General features: G+C 34.3%; 1 protein-coding gene across 1 annotated transcript; it reads left to right on the top strand.

The window, feature by feature from the left end:
• On the top strand, positions 1-24,610 carry LOC100366302 (proline dehydrogenase 1, mitochondrial). The gene is made up of 12 exons (XM_085491742.1): positions 1-378; positions 5,314-5,522; positions 10,733-10,767; positions 12,765-12,908; positions 13,311-13,375; positions 17,163-17,347; positions 18,462-18,543; positions 18,958-19,050; positions 19,639-19,785; positions 21,616-21,890; positions 22,620-22,708; positions 23,090-24,610. The coding sequence occupies exons 1-12, from the start codon at positions 79-81 to the stop codon at positions 23,287-23,289; spliced, it is 1,824 nt and encodes a 607-aa protein (XP_085347868.1). The 5' UTR covers positions 1-78; the 3' UTR covers positions 23,290-24,610.
• The last annotated feature ends 1,714 nt before the right edge of the window (positions 24,611-26,324 follow it).

Below are 26,324 nucleotides of genomic sequence, written 5' to 3'. Positions count from 1 at the left end.
GCATCGCGGACGGACGAAATAGCCATAAAGCTATATTCTCCTGAGTAGTGCATTTTCATCTTCGCGCGAGTGTGTGCTATGGCGGCAAAATTACTACGGGGTTGCCTGCGTACTATTACACCAGAAATAAAACCCGTGAGTGTACAACAGCTGTCCAAATTACTGATTCGTTGTAAGAGCTCTGCCACACAATTAGATGTTGATGTCCAACAGCAGCGAGAAGCTTACGAGGAGCGCGAACAGACAGAAACAGTGTTAGACGTCAACTTTGCGAATGCCGAAGAGGCCTACAAGAGTAAAACGACTGCGGAATTAATACGCTCTATTTTGGTGTTTAAGTTATGTACGTTTGATCTGCTCGTCGACCACAACAAACAGGTATGATTAACTTTCATTGGTAACGAGTATTGGTTGTTATGTTCATGGTCACACTGTTCGATTTTCAGGTGTGGCTGTTCGATCGGCAATAAAAGGATAAGCTGACATTACATGCAGTGGTATATAACTGAGGCAGTTTCTATTCTTATGTAAAATTGGCATTTAAAACATTGTCTTACACTGATTCAGTGGTTCTTTTTGTAAACAACATCCAAAGCGCGTGATAGACCCCCCATTATTACCTCCGTGCACTGATAGACTGGAACACACCGGCTGGCACGAAGTGCGTCATTCGTTCAACGTGATACGTGTAACTGACATAGCCCACATCACACCCACAAATTCAGCCAATCAGAACCCATTTAATAACCAGTTGTTTGTATAACCGTAGTCCCTCAGTCATAGTCATGGAAATATGAACTTGACATTGTTGCGCAGATCCGATAGTTAGTATCATTGCGAAAATGTCTATCATATATACTGTGGTATATTTCACTTATTTTGAGTATGACTTCTAAAAAACTAGTAATAAGTCAAGATACAGACACTGATCACATTTTAGTAGATTTTCTCAGTTATTTGTACCATTCCAGCAGTAGTTGAGTCTGTAATTGTTTTGTAAATATCTCATCAGTGAATTTCAAGTTTTTTTTATATATAATATTTATAAATTTAAAATATCTTGCTTAAAACTTAAAGGGTGGAGGTCATCGGGCAGCGTGTTTTTGAAATTTCATGTAAACAAACAGTACATTTTACACACGTTGTGTACATCGCCATAAGTCTCATATTGAACAGGACGAGGCAGGCGAGGACCACCACCCTTGAATCAATCACAATGCGTAAATGAATGCGTGGCAGAATATTGGCCAATGATTAGAGGAAACCCACAAAGACTCATGGGTAATGGGTATTATCAAATGGCTTCTACAGCCAATGTAAGCATATTTTTTGGATTTGAATGAAGTGTGAAGGTCTCCCAAAATAAAATAAATTTGTGAAAAAAAAAACACCTTCATGAAATTCGCTGCAAACCCCTCAGATACGGTTAGGCCACACTGATTAATTTTTTATGGATGACATCCTCTGGAGACCCCAAATCTAATGCGAGAGGGCGAAAAAAAAAAATCCTGCTAAAACCACAGGACTACGAAGCTGCTATTACGAATTGAACCACAGAACACAATGTATCAAAAAACAACAAGAAGTCTTTATTTGTAGGAGGCACATGTTGATATACACATCTCGTACTGTATTACTGTCACAGGTATAACCATTTCAGACAAGCTCTAGTAGTCATGATGAAGTACCTTCAGTCAAAACACTGCATTCAAGGTACAACATGAACATCATTTTCAGTACAAGTCAAGGCGGAATGTACTACACTACTTTTATGCTCACGTATTCCCGGCAATGCAATACGCATGTGCAGAAGATCATTTACGACAAAATTGGCACGTTTTTAGATAGTCCAAAAAGAGTTTTACGACAAGCCGGCGCTTTGCGACAATATGAGTCGGCAAGTTCCAGACAGAAAACCGATCTGTTTAGACTCGTCGTCGGAGATTTTTTTTTTTTTTTTTGAGAACAGGCGAAAACTAATGCGCGCGTGGATGTCATCCATAAAATTAAGTCGGTGGGGCCTTACTAAAAAAGATCAATCTTTTTGAGTAACCGTGCCTCAAGTAACAAACGACAACAAACATTTTTGTTTGTTGATTTTAGACCTTTAGAATCCTTTATACCAAAACTGTGTTAGACAATAGTAGGCTATAATGGTAATCTTGTAAATAGACCAATGTCAATATAACTGTAAATCTTGCCCAACCAAAACAGATAAACATGGATTTGATCTATGCATACAAATTCAAGTGGTAAATTACCGAGTATACATTTGCATAACAAAGTATATTTGCAGGTCATGACTTGTTGTTATGGATAAGCTAGTTGATATACAGTCCATTAGTTGATACAACCAATGAAATTGCCCTCAATTCCTATCATATGAATAAAATATGCATGTGATGTCTACATGATACCCCAAAGTATATGCACGAAGACAGTACAGCAGAGTATCGACCGACATGCAGCGGAGGTCCATGCATCTGCATACTGTCTGAGAGCATACTTTGAGGTATCCTCGTAATAACCTTATTATTATACATCTTTTCCTTTCAAGGATACATCATAGGAATGCCAAAATCCAAAAAGTTTAGAACAGAATCAGCGAACATTTTTGTGTGGGGTAAAACCTTGGTGGCAGCCATTTTTATTATAAGACAATGCTTATGCGCTTAATCATTGATTTCATATTTGGAATTCACATTTCCTTATATGGTAGGATGAAAATACCTTGTAAAATGTTGCAAAATTACGGCACGGTGTAACATATGGCGTTACGATGACAGATGTATAATAATAATTATTAACCAACCAGATAATGTTTATAAAACACCATAATATAGTTATACATAGTCATAACATGCTCCTATAAGTGGCCCTTGTATATATATTTTTTTGGGGGGTTTGGTTTTTCTCTTTTTATTTGGTATATGTCTTTTTGTGTACGGTATATTCATTTTGTATAGCACAAGTATTTGTTGTAAGCATGGAACTATATAGTTTGTACATCTTTATTAGTACCACATAACTCATGATACTGATATGAAATGTACCATATGGCGTGTTTCAGAGCAGTGTGTAATAGTACATCCCTGGGAAGCCAATCAAGGTGACCAAGGTCAAGATGATTTACGGTCAAGTTGACCTATCTTTAGTTCTCAATGCACAGGACTACAGCCACACCTAGAACATGGATGCTAGCATAAACTAGACTGAAAACTGTTTTAAACCTCCAACTCTTTTACAATATTTTCTTGTGAACTTTTAGACAGTGGTTATACTGAAATTCCATACACATATTAATAGTTGAAATAACAGAAAAATACCTTATTTTGTGAGCTCTTATTTTTGTATTATGTATTTTTGTATCTGTCTTGATTGCAATTTGTAGACATGTATTTTGGTGTCATGTTTATTTATATATTTGCTTTTGTTAATTTTTTATTTCTTCCCTACCGAAGGTGGTTTTATTTTAGGTTTCATGTCACATTAATTGTCTATTTGAGTTGTTGTTCATTTTATAATTGGAATGAATGCAAATATTATTATTTTTCAAAAATTTAATTTTAATTTTATTTTTATCTGATTTTGTTCTTTCACTCTATGCCACCTGAGCCTACAATTTTAGTATGGCATAAACTCAAAGGAACCAGTAGTGAAACCTTTTTAATACGTACAATTTACTGATTAAAATTCATAACCACAATTTTCTTGAAAAATACTGGTAGGTAGGAGACCCAGCACCTAGCCTAAGAGTACAAAATGGATCTGTGTTGAGTATTTTTGTTCATGGCTCTATACAGTTTTGGGTAACACGATCGAGGGTCAGTAGTAGAAATGTTTGCATGGAAATCTTTAAAGCGTTAGATATGGGACTCATAGCGACGTATACAACACATGTAAAATACATTATTTATTTACATGAAATTCGAACATCCGCTGTGCGACAACTACCGCGCTTTAAACACTTGACAATCCAAACATTTGATCAGATTCAAATTCAAAGAATACAATTTGTTACTCTAATAATATATTACATGCATGTACTTTCTACCCCTTACTATACTACCCTACATGGAAATCAGATGTAAACGTGGGCAGCATTGTCATGTAGTTCCTGACCACTACCCTCATAATTAATATAATCTAATATGGTGTCCTGTGTCAAATTTATGAGTCCGGCTTTGCATATGTATAAACCCCTATTTGACTATAATTGACCCAGATCGTAATGTCGTATTGTCTCTAATCAGAGTACAGGTGAAAACCTCTGACGAGAGATTCAGTAAACCTACATATTTCATTGTTAGAAGATCCTGCCTTATTTTAGCAATTTACACTTATGAATATTATTGTACTGATTGTATACAATGTAGCAAATTTATAAGTATCTCTGCTTGTGTCAAGATTTTCTGGAAAGTCAGATTTGATGGCAGAGAAGAAAAACATAAAACTTCCCTGTGAACAGAATCTGGTTGTCAATCACACATAACAGTCACAAACCACCCTTTGTTATCTGTTGTTGTTTTTTTATTTACTTGTGCTTTAGTAGACAGACGTTTAGCATCTTAAAATTTGAATATACACCTCTGTAATTCTGCCCACAGTGCTCTGTGACCACCTTTATTATGATTTTTTTCCAGTGTTGATCAGCACTTGAAATGAGTTTGTTGACATTTAAGCTAGTACCCGGTATTTCCGAACAGGTTGGCGATGTGCCAATTACAGATTAGTTGTCAACAGCTCCCAATAGTTATCAATAGAAACGACTTGTTTATAAAGATTGTTGATGTATCTACTGTACATAAACCATTCACATGCATGTAATAATAATTTTCTTACATTTTACATATGTTTCAGGGATGAAGAAATTTAAATAAAAATTACGAGTCTACTGCAATCGGCTCGGAGAGAATTTATTTGAGTGAAAATAACATGTTTTGTACGATTTATAGGATTCTATATTGTATGGCAGGGTTACATCTTAAAAATGTTGCTGGATGAAACTATGTTGAGACATTCCTCGTGTAAATAAATACACATCAAGTTATGTTCCTTACGCAATACATCAATACAGGACATGTAACTATGCAGTTACATGTATGGATGCATTCTTGGTCCAATGGATCATGTAGATTGTGATGTTGTTTCTGATATTTGGTTGCCTAAAGCTATGTGGTTTTTTTTTCAAATTCTAATACCAGCCATACTGGAATCTTATCCTGAATCAAATGTGATTGGACATGTTTCATGCAAATTAAACAGAACAATGCATTTTGAATTGAAATCTTATTTTTGTTTCTGTATGGACAGTTACTCAAATATGGTAGGAAATTGCTGGGTAAAAGAATATTTGAAAAGTTAATGACAAGTACGTTTTATGGTCAGTTTGTTGCTGGAGCCGATCAACCAACCATACAGCCTACCATAGACAGGCTGCATGCATACGGGGTTGGTTCAATATTGGACTATGGCGTTGAGGAAGATATACCACACCAACAGGCTATTGAGGCAGAAATGGAGTAAGTATTGTATTTTCTGATTGTACCAGTATTTTGTTAGCATGCATGTTCAATTATTTTTCTTTTATTTCTAGTCCCTGTTCAGACGCAGTCAGAAAACTCATGGACTGACCTCTGTACATCTGTTCATCCATGTATGCATTCCAATCTGTATCTTGGACATGACTTGATTGGTCATGATCAAAGCCATTTTAATGCTTCAAAATCAAGCATTTCTGCTTTTCCAGAAGTGTTTTTTGGTCATGCATAGACAAATTTCATTCAAAATTGGTATCTACATTGACCTTGGTACTTGTAATTATGCCCTGGTTTGAACTCGGAGACTGTTATTTTGGGTTTCATATGTTTGTCCATCTATGTTTCTATGTGGCCCATCTGGAGCCATTTTTCAGATATGCTTTGACTGATTACATTCAAACTTACATATGCACATCAAATTTCTTTACGATTTGATAGAATATGGCTGACTGGCAGCCGTTTTGGTTGTCAAGTTTGCTAAATCCTGATACTTAAACGTATTGAACCACTTCTGAGACACGAACAGGGTGATTTTAATGTTGTATCCTGGTCATGCATATTAGGTTACAGATGCATGTCATTATTTCTGAGATTCAGACGAAAATGGCCGACTGGTGGCCATTTTGTTTTTATTCATTTCCGCGCTGAATCTTCACTGATATATTGCCTGATTCAGTTGAAAGTTTGTACATGAGATAATACCAGTGTTGTTGTGATTTGATCAAATTTGTTAGCCATTTTGTCTTAAAATCATAAAATCCCAGTTTGTAAACAGGTCTGGAACTATTTTTTCGTCAGATTGCATTCAAAATGGCAGACTGGTTGACATTTAACAAATACTGTTCCATATCTCCAACATGCATTGACCAATCACATAAAAACATCATGTCACACATATGCACATGCATTCAATTTGACGATCAAGTTTAAAATGGCTGAATGGCAGCCATTATAATGATAAAAATTCATCAAAATTTAGCATTTCTACTATTTCAAACCTGAATTTCTATCATACATGGGTGGCTATCATTCAGAGTAAGTATTTACAATAAACATTATAGGACTTTTGTACATGTCAGGTTGTTTTTCAGATCAAATTCAATAGGGAATGCTGTTCCAGAGCCATACTCTGACTTGACATGCATATTATTATTTGTTGCAAGTTCTGATTCAAAACGCTGACTCATTTTAGTTTTTTTGGTTACTATCTAACAAGGAGAAAATAAATGCCCCACCCCTGAAACAAATTGTCATTATTTTTAAAACAAACAATTTTTTTTTCTACAAAAATATATATTGGACTAGGGAGGTGAGAACCTAAATCAACAAGCAATGCAAGTACCACACAGAAAACAGTAACAGAAAATGATGAACGAATAATGTCTCTAAAATAAAACTATAAAGTTCAATGAATTCATGTATGCAGTTGCTAAAATCTTCAAGGTCAATATGAAGGTCATTCTAGTATTTGATTTGTTTACATGTACTTTATCAGTGTTGTTTAGATTAGAACACCATTGCTGTTATCAATTAACAATTGTTTTGAAAATTTCTTATCATGGTTTCAATCTTGATAACATTGGTTGTAAACACATGACATTTACACCGGCACAAACAACATTACATCGGCACAAACAACATTACATCGGCATTATAATTTTAGCATCTGTCCCATCAAATTTTTGTTACGGTATTACTGAGGTCGATGTACAAATCACAAAATCGTAGCAAAGAGGGCCAAGTAGTACTACCAAATGGAAATGAGTTTTACGGTGATGTGGAATGACTGGCAGTGAAAAATTATGAGTACATTGATACTTAAAGTGGTTGTTAATGTACGAGTCTATGCACAAACTGATAATGTCTATTTCAAGGTAGAATGCTACTTAACAGCTCCTAGAGTAAACAAAAATAGGTGTAGTACATGTACATATGTATATTTTGTCTTTATGCCATTGGTTTATGTACGGATGAAATCAGCAGTATTATTGTTACTACATATCGCATCAATTTTGGACTTCACAAATTTTTTTTTGTGCTCATTTCTTTCCCATCACTACCTCTACCACTTGCCAGTTACAGTCACATGCACAACTGTAGTTAAAATTCTCGCTGCCTCTACCCATAACCACCTGTAGTAGGTTCACTTTCCACTTTCCTACTCGCGCCTCATCTACTGACCATTAACCTTTTCACCGCTAGACTTCCTCGCTCAAATTTTTAATTTTTCTGCAATTTTTTACTCCCGTGTGCGAAGCACAAAAAGGGAGTCTTTGTAGTTAGTCTGTGTGTATGTATGTGTGTGTGTGTGTGTGTGTGTCCGCCTGTTCCACTGATATCTCAAGAACCATACATCGGTTTTTGATGAAACTTGGTGCATAGATGCTCTGGGCCAATGCGCAGATTTGATTAGGTTTTGGTAAAAATCCATGCTCGTTAATTACCTAATTTGCATGATAATTAGCTAATTTTTAGCTGTTCTATGACAGAACCACTCATTGGATTTTGATGAAACTTGGTACATAGATGCTCTGAACATATGCGCAGATTTGAATAATTTTTGGTAAAAATCCGTGCATATTAATTACCTAATTTACATGATAATTAGCTATTTTTTAGTGGTTCCATGACTGTTCCACTGATATCTAAACAACCACTCATTGGATTTTGATGAAACTTGGTACATAGATGCTCTGAACTAATGCTAGGTTTTGATTAGTTTTTGGTAATAATCCGTGGATACTAATTACCTAATTTGCATAATGATTAGTCAATTTTCGGTTTTTCCACTGATATCTCAAGTACTAATCATCACATTTCAAATGAAACTTGGTACATAGATGTCATACGACACTGCACAGACCTGATAGTTTTTATGGTAATATCAGTACATATTAATTACCTAATTTGCATAATTAATTAATTTTCAGCATTTGATATAAGTAGTTAGCATTACATTTCAATGAAACTTGGTACTTACATACTCAAGGACTATGCAGAGATTGATTGTTTTCGATAAATATTTGTGCATATTAATCACCTAATTTGCATAATTAGTTAATTTTCAGCTTTTCCATGGGTATCTCAAGTACTAATCATCGCATTTCAATGAAACTTGGTACATAGATCCTTTAGGACTATGCAGAGACCTGATTAGTTTTAGGGTAAATAATTGTGCATATTAATTACCTAATTTGCATAATTAATTTTCAGCTTTTCTACTGATATCTAAAGTACTAATCATCACATTTCAATGAATCTAGAATTATGCAGACCCAATTAGTTTCCGGTAAATATTTGTGCATATTAATCACCTAATTTGCATAATTAACCAACTTTCACACTGATATCTCAGGTACTATACATCACATATCAATGAATGTACATGGATGCTGTAGGACAATAGACAGACCTGAATAATTGTGGGTTACAATCTGTACATATTAATTACCTAATTTGCATAATTAACCAATTTTAAGCTTTCACACTGATATCTAAAGTACCGTAAAAACTCCAAAATTTCGACCGGTTTTAAATAATTGGTGTTAGAAAAGTGACATGTTTTTAGAGTCGTGGCCGAGTTGTAACTCAAAATCTAAACAAAGTCATCAATCAGTGAGTATTATGACAAGCAAAACAAAACATCAAGACGCGGAGAAGAGGTCAGCACAAAACTAATAGGTCAAAAGACAAAGCTGTCTCGCACTACCTAGGAAAACTTGCGAATGTTCGAAGTACAGGTACCCATTGGACAAAAGATACATGGAAGTTTAGCAAACTATCTCCCCGACCCAGTGCAATGTATCCGGTTAGAATCAAAGCTCACGTGTCCCTTATTTGAGGGACCAAATTCTGCCGTAAATTCGCCCTTGGATTAAAAAATAAAATGGGATTTAAGAAAATAAAATGGGACTTTTAAGGTGTATTTTGGCGTCATTTTTCGGACATTTCAATCAATCCTGCCGGCTAAAATAGAGTCTAAGTTTTACCGTAGTCATTGACGTCTGTCTATTCAAGAGTACACGTGTATGATTTTTATCGTGACTAGCGTGAGCGGGTAAGCTTCCTTTCGAGAATGAGCTGTTATCACTGTGAACAATGTTAAATTATTCTTCAGATGACCAGTTTATTTTTTAAAAACAACTAATTTTTTTATTTAAAAAAAATCATGCCGTTTTCGCATCAAAATCCAAGCCAAAATATCGTACTACAACATCAATCTCTTCCGCATTGCGTTCAATAACATTAACATATTTAAATAAGCTATGGTAATTTGAACACGTTGGCATCATCCAGCTTTTTGATTGGTTAATTAGCGATTTGACCTATTTGACCTAAGAGAACATAGCAGATATCCTACAGCATCAAACGTTTATACGAGACCGGAATCATTCGCTTACGATGAAACTTAGTTGACTTTTATTTGTATTTCATAACCATTCAACAAATTTATTTTGTGTACATTATTATAATCACTACTGAGTACAGTAATAATCAACAATTCAGAAACGCAGCATGCCGAGATTTTTGTGTTTGTTTTTATTTGAAACTTCGTTTATTTAGAATATATTTTCGTTACCTATAAAATAAAAATCTCTCAGTCAATCAGAAACCCGGATTCATGCCTTCGAGGAAGGTCCCGTTTGAACGCTCACATCGTTTTTTTTTTTCGTTTGGGGGAAAACTAAAACTGGTCGCAATTTTCGAATAAGAATGAGTCGGCAATTTTTAGTGGAGTCGAAAATTTGGAGGTAAATAAAACACCGAAACCCGGCAAATAAATAGCCAGTCGAATTTTTAGAAGGGGTCGAAATTTTGGAGTTTTCACGGTACTAATTATTCCATTTCAATGAAACTTAGTACAAAGATGCTCTAGGACAATGTACAAACCTAATTAGTTTGGGGTAAAAATCTGTTCATATTAATTCCCTAATAAGCATAATAATTCATAATTTTTTGGTTCTAATCACATTTCAATTAAACTTGGAGACATAGATTTTCTGTTACATTGCGCAGACCTCATTAGTTTTACACTCAAATCTGGTCATATTAATTTTCTGATTTGCATAATTAGTTTTCAGCTAAGTAATTTCGAATTATATTTAATGTGTCTCCAATACTCTCAGCACATGGGAGTTCTTTCTAAGCTTTCTTTGATTTTAAGCTTTCTTTGATATATGAATTGTTTTCAGATCGTGTATATCGAAAGCAGAGCCAGAAATACAACGTAAGTGTTTATTGTTTAACCTCACAGTGAATGGGCGAGGGAAATCATATACAATTAAGGTCGTTAATGGTTATTTGACCTATTAAGAGCTGAAACATCATCTCGTTCTTTCATTTCAAAATTGTTACATAAATAATAATTCAAATTAAAGTTATTCTTAACCTGAAAACACACAAAAATGAACTATTTCCATAGAAATCCATTTCCTTGAAGCATGACATTTTCTTTTTCAGATCAGATTAAAAATGGTCGTCTGGCAGTCATTTTATTTTAACAAATGCTGTCAGACTGCCAGTACTTCATGCACAATTATTCATTTTATGATCAGATTCATGATGGCTGACTGGTGGCCATTTTAATGTTAACAATTCAGCATTTCTGCTGGATTTCTTTCATGTATGGATGGATTTTGTTCATACTTGGTACATACATTAAATATAATGGAAACGTGATGCACATGATTTTGTTTTTTAATTTGGATTCAAAATGGCTGACTGGCAGCCACTTTGTTTTAATAAATGCAGTTCCAGAGCCATATCTCTGACATAAAGAGACTGATAATTTTCAAACTTTTTACATATACATCATGTCGCACATATACACATGTAATTGATTAAAGGCAGTCATGTTAATGCTAAAAATGCATAAAAATCTAGAATTTCCGCCATTCTGGACCCATGGATAGTAGTAGTAGTTATTGTTATGATTAAATTTGTACATACATTGAACATTGTTGTACCATCATGATTTTTCAGATAGGTTTAAAAGAACCATGTCTCTGACATGCCTTGACTGATTGCATTTGAACTGTGCAACTACATTGTACATCATGTTATACTTACTATTTACTAATATGCGTTTGTTTCAAGCTCAAATTCAGAATGACCAACTCATTTTAGTTTTGTTTGCTATTGAAAGAAACTCTGTCATGTCATTTAATTTAATCACTTATTAATCAAGGATTTTGTAAGCCTAACACGATAAACCTCAATGTGGTGATAACTTTTAATGATAGCAGCAATATGCACATGTAAATTAAATTCCCGGAGAAAGTAAAAGCTTAATAAACAGAGTGATTTTACATTTGTGGAGTCAGTGGGTTGTGTACAGAAATATTTAATCAGTTGAAAGTACACTGCGCTCTATAGTCAGCAGAGAGTTGACATACAGCCCACAATATTATTAAAACATAATAAAAGTTGTTCATCTATATACCCCTATTCTGAATATATAAGGCATTTGGAACAAAGGTGATCATAAAGTCTTTTATCGGCATACAGACATCACCTCTGACACTGTATTACCTGGCAAATTTCACTGTTCTGAGATAAAAAAAAACCTGTCCATTTTTTCGACTATTTACAAAGAACATTGTATTGATTGTGTGCTAAATTTAATTATACTGATTGCTTGAGCATTGGTTAAGATTTCTATGAAATCCTTGTTAGATTCAAGGGCACAGAAGAAAAGGTTGTAGTCCCTCGTAAATAAACTATTGTCAATACATCAGTGACTACCTTCTGTTATCTGTGCATAAGTAGGCTTTCTATAGTGTATACTGTCTTGATACCACCACCTAAATAGCCCCCTGAATCTGCATAGCTACACCTATGAACCCTTCAAGCTAATGGTTAAAAGAAAACAAGTCTAGTTGATTTTTGGCCAATTATCATTTCCGCATGCAAGCCCACTCCTGCAAATACCTAGATGCATTTCAGATTGTGGAACACCAAGTATGTCTATTCAAAAAGTTTACCAAACTTGGTGCTCTACTTTGGCTGGCCAAAATACATACAATTGATATTTGTAATTCAAAAACTAGTTTGGATATATATGTACCATACTCAAAGTTTTATTTTTCAGACTTTCAAATGGCCATTTACAGGGTAGGAAATAATATGAAAAAACGTTCAGGAAAGTGCGTCCAATCCTTTAACAGATATTGTCTTTTTTTTTTTTTTTTAACATTAATTTTTTTCTTTATGTATATATTTCAGCTGGGAGAGACAAAAGGTTTGTTGCGTATGAGCAATTTGGAGATCGTCGTGACGATTTAGCAAGTGCTCGTACATTTTTCTACGAAGATGAGATGAAGTGTGATAAAAACATGAAGTTTTTTCTTGATTGCATCGATGCTGCAGGTCAGTATGCTACACTCGTGATGATTGGTTACCACATAAGATGTAAGCCAATCATAAGTATGCTTACATCATGCTAAGAATAGCAGGGTCAATTTGTGATGTTCATGTGAATTGAATTTAGCTGATTTTATTTATCAGTGAAATTAGCAAAATAAAATTTCATTTAGGAACAGTGTAATACCGGTAGTGCAAAATCAATGTCAGATTTTGAAATTTCAACAAGTTTATTGAGTCCATGACTATTAAAGCGCTGTGGTCATCGTTGTCATGTAAATAAACAATGTATTTTACACACGTAAGATTTTAAATTTAATCTACAAAGAATCATTGGTTGGCATGACAACTTCTACACCTACTGGTGATTAATTTTGCCTTATTCATGCACTTTATTTTTTTCTTCAGGCGAATCGTCTGAGGATGGTTTTGCTGCTATTAAACTGACTGCACTGGGTAGGCCGCAAATGTTGGTAAGTTGTCTTGCTTGTTGTCTGTCATACAGTATATAGCAGCCATCTTATGCCTGGATATACTCACTTCTCACTTTATGTGGGTGAATGGTGCATGTGTTCTGAGTGGAAAATTCATGATACATACCTAATTAGTGGCATTCAAGAATTCTGGGTCAAGTACACCCTCTGAGTTAACATTCCTTGCATGTTGCATTCATGATACAAGATAGTGCTTGCACGTTCCATTGGTGTTACACTCAAAATAATCTAGTAGACAAGTAAACTTACTTACTAGTATATGCTTCAATGAATTGCATTTTAAATATATACTGTGAAATACTTTATTTTAGCTGGAATTAATTTTCGCTGAAAAGACATTTTGGGTGTTTTGTATGGAGTTTATTTTCACTGAATTTTGATGAGTTGAATGTAAAACATAGGTGTATTCACTAGATTTTCACGGAAACATCCCTTCAGTGAGAATTAAGTATTTCACAGTACATGTAAATAAGATTCTGACAAACAATTTTGCTGTAGAAGTTGCCCAATTATCATCAATATTCTAGTTGAGGCATCAGGAAAAAGTGAAAAGCCTTTATTTGGTTCTAAAATAGGTGTCACAAAGAGCTGACATTTACAGGCCAAAAAAAAAATTATTGATAGTGGATGTTAGACAAAAGTGAATTATCAATGTTGCGGTACAATCTTTAGTATTTGATATCAGCGGAAAAACCACATACTGTAAAATACTTTATTTTCACTTGGAATTAATTTTCGCTGAAGTAATGATTCAATGAAAATAAAGTTCAGCGAACATAACTTTTCTCCTATATTTTACATTTAACTTATCAAAAATCAGTAAAAATAAATTCTATACAAAACACCCAAAAAGTCTTTTCAGGGGTTGAAGAATACGGTGGTCCGAGGTCCATAGCACTAATAATCCGTCAGACCATTGATTTTATAAATAAAAAAATAATAAAGGTGTCTGCATATAACAATTTAATCTAAAAACAGTCCTGATATTTATAATCTCAAAACTGAGTTTATTACGTGGAACGTAGTGACGTCCTCCGTTTTCTTACGCAGACTGTAATTGGTCAATAATATAGCACTCGGAAACATCAATGATGTCTGCCTACTTTGTGACATAAAGTCATAGTGAACCAGAGATACTCGCGAACTTGACGAAGGAGAAGAAATATGATCGTGAGAAACGTGTTCAGACTTTCAAGTCATATTGGACAACTGAATTTCCTTGGGTACACCACGATGAAGTTACGAATACTATGTTCTGTGAATATTGCCGAAACTATCTTCTGTCATCTGATAAGTCAAGTGCCTTAGTGAAAGGAACGACTAATTTGAAACTCGATCCGCTACGATCTCACGATGTCATCAACGAACACTTATCCTGTAGCCGACAGTTCTTGAGAGATAAAGATGGCCGAGCAGCAACGCCGGTGTCACAGGAAAATGTATTTGAAACTCGTATCATCAAATCCTTCACGCGAATGGGTAAAGAAAACCAAGACCGAATGAGCAGGAAAGCCTTTTTCTGATTTCGAATTTATTTGTGGTATTCAAAAGGAAAATGGATTAAAGCTCAGAGAAAATTATGTTAATAGTCATGGCTGTACAGAATTTATGGAACACATTGCTTCAACATTAAGAAAGGACATTTCCCAAGAAATCAAGACAGTGAATTTTATCAGTGTTCTTGGCGAGGGTAGTACAGACAAATCAATTATTGAACAGGAAATGACCTATGTACGCTATATTGGGCCACGTACCAAGTTACCTGTCACCTGCGAGGTTGCGATTACATCGGTAGAAAATGCCACATCACAGGGGGTTTTTGATGCCTTGATGAATGGATTGTCAAGTGTTGATTTAAATTTGGACGATCTCAACCCTGATCATCATCATATATCATCAAACTTTGATGGTGCCTCTGTGAATATGGGAAAGAAGACGGGTGTCGTCACAAAAATAAAAGATGTTGTCCCGTCATCTATTGGTATTCATTGTGTGGTGCACAAGTTGGAATTGGCGATTTCGGGCGCTTGTAAAACTGTGAAACAAATATCAGACTTCGAGGCCACGTTAAAGGGGATATTTCATTTTTACCACTATTCTCTGAAACGTCGACGTGAACTTAAGGATTGCCAATATATTTGAGACTGACTTAGCACATTTCTCGTCAGTCAAACAAGTTCGCTGGTTGGCAAGCAAAGAACGCGCAGTGCAGTCATTAGCGGTAAATAAACTTAGAACACAATTATACTGCTGGTAATCGAGCCGATGATGCAAACCGCGCAATGGGTTATTTAAAGGCAATTAGATTGTCATCTTTCCTGAAGATGCTCTATTTTTTGTTAGATTTTCTTCCAATTATTGCAAATTTGTCAAGGGTATTTCAGCAAGACACGTTGTTAGTTATTGAACTTCCTGATAAAATTGAGCAAACTATTGTGAAGTTAAAAGCTCTGAAAACTGTTCCTGGTACGAATATGAAACATTTCATTGACTGCTATGAACCAGAAACTCATAAATTTGGAGATATTGAAATTAAAGGTATTTTATTACCAGCTGAAGTTTTTGAAAAACTGATTGACAATACCACTAAATATATAAACAACAGATTTATTGAACTTAATGAACCACCATTTAAACAGTTGTTGTGCCTGAACTTTCATCAGTGGCCTATGGATAAACAAGAATTGGCTACATATGGCAATGAAGATATTAATGAACTCATGAACAATACAGTAGTCAAGTCATATTTCAGTGAATCAGAAAGACAGACAATAATTAATGATTGGTTAAACAGGTCACAGACACTTTTGGATGTATACTCAATAACCCTACAGAGTGCAAATGATGTTATTAGTGCACCAGTTAAGAAATTATTGTAATATATGTTAACAGTATCACCTAGTACTAGTGCTTGTGAGAGAGGTTTTTCTAAAGTGAATGTTATAAAAACTGAACTCAGAACTAGACTAAATCATAACAATTTTCAGAACCAATTATTTATTATGTCCAGATTTAGCTGATTATAATCCTGACCCAGCAATTGTTGAATTGTTGAATGGTTGTTATCTTCATCAACTTCAAGGCATATATCCAGGACATAAGTTACCTCAACTGAGATTTTATCAGAAATGTAACTTACTCATGTACATGTATATGTATTAAAAATGAAACATGCTGTTAAAAAATAAAAAATAATGTTAAAACATCATTTCAGGACCAGTGAAATTATTACACGGACTAGTGACAATTTTCTTATCACTAGTCCTGGACCAGTGGAAAAATTCCATATTCTTCAACCCCTGCTTTTCAATGAAAATGAATTCCAGCTAAAATAAAGTATTTTACAATAATTTTGTCTGTACATGGCCTGCTGAAAGCCACTAGGGATAGATCAAATGAGTGCGATAAAAACAGCGTCTGCTGGGAATGTATTAAAAAAATAGAAAATTAGTAAATTTTGGAAGATAAACTGAGCATTGAAACACCAAAATGCTTCTGCAAAATAGGCAAATGCTAATTAAAACTATAAAATGAACAACTGTTATTATGTGAACAATTTAGCAAAATATTAGCAGACCGATATTTTAAAATGGATGTTTCAAGTAAAAAAACATTTTCTGCCATCATCAATTTGCTGACATTCCCAGGGTACAAGGTACTATTAGCATGAAAGTAATAAAATTAACCTTATTAACCATGTATGCCCTGAATAACAGTCTTACTTCATCGATTATATTACATTTTTTATGAATATTTATTTTTACAGCTACAACTATCTGAATGTCTAACAAGCATTCGTAAGTTATTTGTCAAAATTGCTGGAACAGAAGGCGACCTTATTGAACGGAAGGTAACGAAGGAGACTTTCCAAGCTCAGTTAGAAAAGATGGGTATAATGGCTCGAGATAAATCTGACACTTGGTTTACGCTAATTGATTATAATAAAGATGGGTAGGTATATTATATAACATTTATCACAAGTTTTGGTTTGATACTTATTTATGTAACTTCTTCATCTCTGGACTGATTTTGTTCAAAACTGGTACAAAGACAAGCCATGATGAAATGCATGTTAATTTGTTTTGTTGATTTTTGATTGACTGGTTTCTCAAATTATGTCAAAAATCATTTGACATGTCATGAATCGTTTCTCACGCTTGCTATGGCCAAAATCTATTTAAACTTAGTACTGACATCACTCATGGTGTAATACTGAACCATATCATTTTGTTTTGTGATTTGATTCAAATGGCCGACTGTCAGACATTTTGTTTTTTTACAATCCTCTTTCATGTTTTTCAGATGCACTTTTACAGATTTTGTTTAAATTTGGTACAAAGGCATAGCACAATGGGTTGCGTGATCCTCTCTGGTATATTTTGATAAAATTTAACCAATTGGCGGCCATTTTTTTGTCCCCAAAAATCACAAAACATGTCAAACATTTGTCGGGCATACATGTACCTAGGTAGATTTTATTCAAACTTGACATGGACCATTCACTAGGCCTTGACTGATAACTACCGTTGTTGGCATGGTTGAAGTTCCAAAAACACTCGCTGTCGCAGGCCACATTTTACACGTCAATCCGATTACACATTTATTTTACGCTATCAGCGTTCTCACCAGAAATAAATACAAGGTGTAGAATTGTCCCATCAGTTAGAAAGTACAAAACAATTACACCCATACATGTGGAACATAAGACAGAAATGAAGTATTTTGTTCCCCTTATGTTTATTATGTTTGAATTTTATTCTACACTTATAAACTCACTTTTTTTTTACATTTTTGTGAGATAAATTGTCTCTTGAGAGTAGAAAACCTGAGACAATAAATTAAACCATGACGCAAAAGTTTCTTGTCTTTTGTCTGGTGAGTGAGAACACTGCGCTATATTTGACCAAAGATTTGATTTGACAGGGTAGAATGGGATACGTTTTCAGATGACCAACTTTTTTTTCCTTATCAAGATTTTATATTCTCAAAAACTTATTATTTATTATTCCTTATTATCTCTTTATATGTAATCCATAAAGTAATGTAATCTTTTTTTTGCTTGTAGTGTTATTGATTTATTAGACTGGGATAGACTAATGCAGGCTGATCTAAAAATGTCTAAACTCTTCAGAATACCTAACATGGTGGTAAGTCACTTCTGGCAATATTTTTTACAATAACATCTTCACAACTTTCTGTGCCATTATAAGGCTGATATTTGTTTGTTTCATGCTACTTCACTGACTGATGTCATCCACAACTTTCTAGGTCAAAACAAATGTAAAGTTTGTTAACCCCTTGCACACAAAAGTTTTCCTCGCTGAAATGTTATGTTTTTTTTTTTTGCTTAATTTTAGACCACATGGCCATAATTTTCCACATCTAGATCCAAATTCTTAAGAAATTACGTAAAATCTGACTTTGTCCTCCAAAAAAAAGTTAAAATCGTTTAAATTTTTTCTCTTTTTTGGTATTTGCTAAATCTCATACTTTAGTGCTATACCTACATTATGAGTGGTGCCTAATTAAAATAATTTAAATTATTGTATTTTTGTTCGCAGACCGGTGAAATGGAATCTCTACTACTGACGCTAACTGAAGACGAAGACAGACAAATGAAAAAAATGATAATGAGAATGAATACGCTAGCCGAGGTGTGTTCATTTCACCATATCGGAATATGTCATATAGAAAAACTTATCTAAACTTGAACATCTACGAAACATAGAAAATAGACCATTTTCTGTTCATTCCGTGATCTTGCGTTATGCATGAAATCAAACGTATTAGACAAACAAAGGTGTTGCAGGGCAAAAAGTGTCTTTTTGGTATTTCTATGCTTAATAATGTGCTACATTGTATACACATTAGATGATGGTCAATTTTGCTGATTTAAGGGTATCTTAACGCCGTATTTCTGTCTGAAAGGTCATCATTTTGACATTGAACTTTAAAAAAAAAGAAATTAAAACTCAAAATCAAATCATTGAATTTTTGCTGTAAACGTTAATCCATGCATTTCATACAATATATCACAGAGTGAATGGAAAGTCATCTATTGTTTTGTTTCTTTCTTTAATAGTTGTCAGAAGTGAAGAAGTGAACGAAAATTATTTTCCTGATTTCACTATTTGTGCGAGTCAGACTGCTCACCAACTTAGATATCTTGTTTAGTGAACTTCCTGCCACGAGTACTTTTAGTAATTGTCTACTTACGTGATAACAATCATTGTTTTATACAGAGAGCAAAAGAAAAGAATGTACGACTGATGATTGATGCCGAGCAGTCTTACTTTCAGCCGGCAATAAGCAGATTAGCTATGGAATTGATGAGGAAATTTAACAAAACGAGACCGGTCATATTTAATACTTACCAGTGTTATTTGAAGGTAAGGCTTCTGTGGTATAATGAATCACCGGCGTATTGACCTTGTCATAAATGGAAAGTTGGTTGCTGTAGTTGATGTGCTTTTGTGGATTTTGTAACAAATTGTCGAGTCATACTGTAAAATCTGTATTAGAATCTGCGACTCCCATTAAAATGGTACAATGCAACAGACATATGAAAAACATATGAGAAACAATACATTTTTGGTTCTCAGTTGTTCAAAAAGAATAGGTGCGACTTCTATTAGGAATGCAGCTTTTATCACAGATTTTACGGTAATTGTGGCAATGATACAATCGACCAAATTAAGAAAGGATGTGGATAACATATTTATAATACATGAATTTTCTGAAAGGAAATGAATCTGTTTTTTTAATACATTTTTTTTTTACAATCAAAAACACTTCTTTAAACTTGGATGGATCACTATAGCTAATTAAAAAATCTGAATTTATTTATGATTATACTTAAATGGGTGTTTGAAACATTAAACAAGCAAGCACTTCTATGTTTTTTGCATAATGTTTACCTTTGGAGAGGCTGAGATGAAGAGTATATTTGATTGGTTACTAGCTAATCAGATACACTTGAACTGATGCTCATTTGTAAACAGTCAGTGAAAGCTGGTACAACAGTAATGTTAACAATGGATTATCATGTGATTGGTATATTTACATCATGTGATTGGTATATTTACATCATGTGATTGGTATATTTACATCATGTGATTGGTATATTTACATCATGTGATTGGTATATTTACATCATGTTATTGGTATATTTACATCATGTTATTGGTATATTTACATCATGTTATTGGTATATTTACATCATGTTATTGGTATATTTACATAACAATGGATACTAACATACCACTGGCAACATGCAGGCATAGTCCCTCTACCTCTATCTCTAGAGGGACTGTGATGCAGGTTTTCCCTGAATTTACATCTTTTGATATGAAATTATTCTCTTAACAGTATCATTAATATGTTCTGCAGTAAAACTGGTAAATAAATTGTAAAATTTAGGTATTTTGTTGTAATAGTAGAACAAAATATTCACATTAATAGTTGCTGCACTATTTATGTGTTTTCTCAACTTAAAAACATGAACGTAACTATCTCTTTTGACCCCCTGTAGAATCTACTATATGTTAGTTTAATGCCACATGTTTCAAATTTACACCGATGATACACAAGACAATGAGAATTCTTAATGTGTCTGGGTTGTAAAGATACAATGCTTTGTCACGGAATACCGTCTTGATCAAAGATGTTTAACTAGTGGTGAATTACTCGGCTAGATACTCTCTCTCTCTCTATACATATTAAAAAAAACAAGTTCCTAGAACTGTCTGGACACATTCACCTGGAATGGAAATCGCAAGTTTAGTCATTTTGACAATGTCCAGCAATTACAAGCACTAGTAATCTGTCACATGACACTTATGTAAACAAACGACTAGCTTTCAAGCAATATATGGTAATGAAGGTTTTGAATGAGAAAACAGACAGAGAATTCTTTATTCAAAAATGTCATAACACCCTTCCCACTATTCTCTATGATTTAAAAAGCCTGGAGTAAAAACGTAGGGTATGCAATTTAGTTTTCAAATTATGGACCTGATTTGTATGTAGAAATGCAGCCAATTGAAATGCACTGCAATTTCTAGATATCTTGCTGGGCAAAATAAATAAGATCAAATATACAGTGGGGGTTACCCAAACTTGATTCTAATGGAAATATTTTATGGTAGGGCACCTATTTTCCAACTGTAATGGAAACATAGCATAATTATTGAAACCTTTCTTATCTATCACTTTTCAAGGATGCCTATGACAATATTACAGTTGACATGAGTTACTCAAGAAATGAAAATTTCTACTTCGGGGCCAAACTTGTACGTGGTGCTTATCTAGACCAAGAAAGAAAACGAGCCTGGGAGATTGGTTATAGTGATCCCTGCTGTGAAAGTTACGAAGCTACGAATCAGAATTACATGATGGTCTTGGACACTGTGTTGCGACAAATAAAACAGTATGGGAAAATTAATATAATGGTTGCATCGCATAATGAGGATACTATTAAGTTTACTGTACAAAGGTACTTGCTATGTTTTGTCTATTAACTAGGTTTGAGTACACAAGTCTACTTTATTAGACAACCTCCAGGGTTGAGTCATTTGGTGCTTTACAATACAAAATATACTTGGTGTGCTTGGTACGGGTTTGCGAAAAATTTGAACTATTCGTCCAAATATGGATGGCGTTGGTTATGTCTTGATACTAGTACGTGCCGTTCTTTATTGGATGTGAATATTTTCTGTGTCTATTTTTTCAAAATTGCACACATTTGTATTCTCAGTAATTGTTTTTCACATTGTTAAAATGTTGAAGTAGCTGAAAATGGGCTCAATGCACGATAGTCATAATGCAAATAAACCAGTCTTTTGCCAGTTACGATTCTAATAAAGTGACCGCATTCTTTATTAATGCTAAAATAATTAAATTCTCAACAAAAACAAACCTCCTGATACAATTTCTCAATAATTCACAATTCTAGCATTTATACTTTATACGTTGATTTTCTATCTCTGCTTCAAAATGCTGCAATCATTACATCCCGTTGTTTTTACTGCTGGATCTTACATGATGTATGTAACAGTATTTATTTAAATTTGAACACACACTGCTCGATAACTGTGATGCCTTGATACGACACTAATTCCACAGATAGACACTCGTGTGTGCAGCATACAATATATTTATCTCTTAAGTGAACTTTTTTTGATTTGACAAACAATAACATGTTGTTGTTTATTATCTCTTATAGGATGAATGACTTGTGTATAGGGCGCAGGGATCAATTGGTGTATTTTGGTCAGTTACTGGGAATGTGTGATCAAATCACTTATCCACTGGGTAAGTATTTTTGTTTTTGCAATATGCTACCAAATTCTGACTATTTAACGTTTCCTTAACTTATAAATTTCCTATCCGCTCATTCTGTATTAGGTGCCTTAAATACCCCCCCCCCCTTCTTAGAATTCTGAGGTCAGACATTGAGAGACCCATCGATTCTCCTGTAATGCATGCCACTCAAAAAAAAGCGTTCTTAATGTATGGAATAAAATTTGTCGTGTTTTGAATTGGAGGACCTAGTAAGTAGAGATCTGTGCTTTAAAGTATGCCATGTACTTAAATGTAATATACACTGGAACAATTCTCTATTTTGCAAACTGTTACAATTTTATGCTGGTAGTTTTCTTATTAATACTCACCCATTCATTTGTGTTTTTCCAGGGCAAGCCGGCTATGGCGTATACAAGTATGTGCCCTATGGCCCAGTAGAGGAAGTCTTGCCGTACCTTTCGCGGCGTGCGTGTGAAAATCGAGACCTGATGAAAGGCGTTGGTAAAGAAAGTCGACTTCTCTATGATGAGCTCAAAAGACGAGTGAAAACTGGCAACTTTTTTTACACACCATTTGGATATAGAAAATAAATATGAACTTTGACCCGAAAAATGTTCTTGCCAGAATGATTATTTACACAAGCTTGTGTTTCATTGTAACAATGATGGTCTGTGTATAGTTGGGAGACTTTTTTCTAGAATTGCAATAACTCAAGTTAATATCATTTGTAAGTATTATTTTGTTTGAGTTTAAAATGGGTTCCTTCTATGCCTGAGATGATACCTCTTGGATAGATTTGCAATTTGAAGAGGTTTTGAGTTTTTATCCGCATCTCTTGTTTGAATACATAATATACTCAAGATCAGATTTTATTTATTTATTTTAACAAGTCTGTTTTGCCAATACTATAACATGAAGTGTTTTTTTCTTTTTTGCTTAAACTTATCGCGTGTTGGAACTTCATGTAAATAAACAATGTATTTTACACGCGTTGTATACGCTGCTATGAGTCCCATATCGAACAGAACGTGACGCGATGACTGCCGCCCTTTAAACTTTAAGTTTATAGGTTTATTTGTCTATGGATAACTGATGGTGTTTTAAATTAACTTTAAATTTCTCTCACATTTCAGCCAAATTTTTAATTCTAAATATCTGTTATACTTTCCTTCCAAAAAAAAAAAAACATGCACAAGAAATGTACTCTCTAAGTGAACAATTACATATGCGTTAAAGATCAGTGGTGGTTGTCTTGGTGTGATGCACTGGACATGGGTCCCATACAGCATGTACAGTATAAATGTGTGTTTATACAAAATTTAAATACCTAACTTCACCACAACGATCACAATTGCACCTGACTTCGTATATATTGTACTCTTTGTGGGTAGTTTAATGAGGGGAAAGTAACTGATTTGAAGACTATTAGTGACAGTTTTCAAATATAATTTGAATAATTGGATTAACTCAGGTTTGTATGGCCCTCACTAAATACACAATTGGGGCCAGTGATAATATATTGTGCTCTGTATCTCACTTTGTATTATGAACACAGTACAGCAAATGTATTCTGAAATTCTCACTTATTATCTTTTTATAGATTGTGTGAATATTCACTTTTGAATATTGATTTGCATTAATAGCTTTTGTTTTAAATACCGGACTTTGTAAGCTTGCCATGGTGGATTTTTTTAAAAACTGAATTATTTGTAACACAAATCATTTTCAATGTTTCTGTATATACCGGCATGTTAACATGTATCTTTACATATTTTTGGCTAAAATAGTTTTACAAAGTGATGAAAACTGTATTTACAAAGCCATGTGTAAAAAAAATTTAATTCAAATATGGTGCTTGTGTGCTTACTGAATACTGTGTGCAAAACATAAAATGGGAGTCTATGCAGTTAACCTGTCTGTCTGTCTGTCTGTCTGTCTGTATGTATGTATGTATATGTGCGCATGTGTGGTAGTAGATCAAGGGAAAGGATGCTGGCCTTTGAGCTTGAAGTTGAGAGTTTAAAGCGGGAGGGTCGTCCACCTACTAACGCACGGGGAATTGAGTCGCAACTCGGTTAACCTTGCTCAACTGGTTCGTAACCAGTCTTGTGATTGGTTGTTGACAAATGCTGAACAGGCCACGCCTCCAACAGTGTCCTGCGTTCGGACTAACCGTTAGGAATTCCTAAATGGAGTCAATTTGTGTAGTTTTCTTGATTTATTCTGCAGATATCTTTAAAATGTAGGTAAGGCTTTGGCGAAATTCGAAGGAGCAACTAATATTCTTCAACCTGGTATTTTTTTTAGATTTTATTTTTTATTTTTTTCGTCTGTTTTTTCGAGTTTAAAAAATGTGAGCTGGCTGGAGCCTTCATCCCTTGTCTGTTTCTTACACTAGATACCAGCTGATAACCCCCCCCCCCCCCCCCCCCCCCCGCTCATAGAGACTACGTATTACAGTTGATTATAGTTCCTGGGCTCCCTGTACTCTAACTATGGAATTCACAGACAGTTATGGTCTGCAAAATTAACATGAATGTTGACTAAGTATGGCGGGCTATATATAGATAATGCCCCGCGCTGGGACAATCGGTGAGAGACTGCCCAGAGTGAACAAAGAGTTAAATTAAGTGCAGTGTTTTCTGTATAATCAATTTCAATATTGTTTTCACTGTGTACGTCTCTGAGGCAGAGCTATACCAGTCACCAGGCTAAATTTTAAATATTATACCTTCAGTACACAGGAGTTTCTTGGACCATTGGACCATTTTTGAATTTTGGCCCAAAAATGACCAAAAAATGATTTTTAATTTTGTCTGCTGAGGTGCCTTTGATATTTATCAACTATATTTAAAACTTTTACATATATGATCTCTTAATATTAGAAAGAAAATAATTTTAAAATAAATCTGGTAAAGCACTTTATACATATATCATTGTTAAGTTCATCTGTGAAAAATATTGGATGAGTTTTGTTCCAGTGACTGAGTGCAAATATCTCTTTTGGGGCAGTCGCAATCGATAATTTCCGTGCATTTATCATTTTGAATATTATGAAGGTTAATTTGGTTCTAGACAATATATAGTAGTTGTGACAAGTCTGCAAAGTGTGAGCCTATTTGCTGGTCGAATTACTCGTATCCAAGATCACATACCCAAAGCGTCAAAGTCATGACAAACGAGAACAGCTGCCATGCATAGCTCATTCAATATCTTCAACTGTAGTTTAAAGTCGGGACTTCGTTTTTGTTTCACAAAAAATATATATAATTAATTCTCAATTTAGCCTTTTTCGCGGTCACATTTGTTTTCGCTAAAATTACTTAAAATAATTAAAAGCTTAACTGTAACACATAAATTATTGTACATAATAAACTAATGAACATTGTCATGTGATTTATGACCAACTTTGACAAAAATTATGACAAGGCTTCTACCCTAAAGATCGGTGGTCGTCGCGCCGCGTCCTGTTCGATATGGGACTCGTAGCGAGTACACAACGCGTGTAATATACATTGTTTATTTACATAAAATGCGAACACTGCAGTGCGTGACGTTCACCGCCATTCATATTACAGCAACTGAGTATGTAGTATCACTGTTGAGGGACTGTGATAGTATTAGT

This window comes from Saccoglossus kowalevskii, chromosome 16 (assembly GCF_978046115.1).
Source record: "Saccoglossus kowalevskii chromosome 16, keSacKowa6.1, whole genome shotgun sequence".
NCBI lineage: Eukaryota > Metazoa > Hemichordata > Enteropneusta > Harrimaniidae > Saccoglossus > Saccoglossus kowalevskii.
The sequence above is the reverse complement of the archived record's forward strand: the minus strand, read 5'-3'. Positions and strand labels throughout refer to the sequence as shown.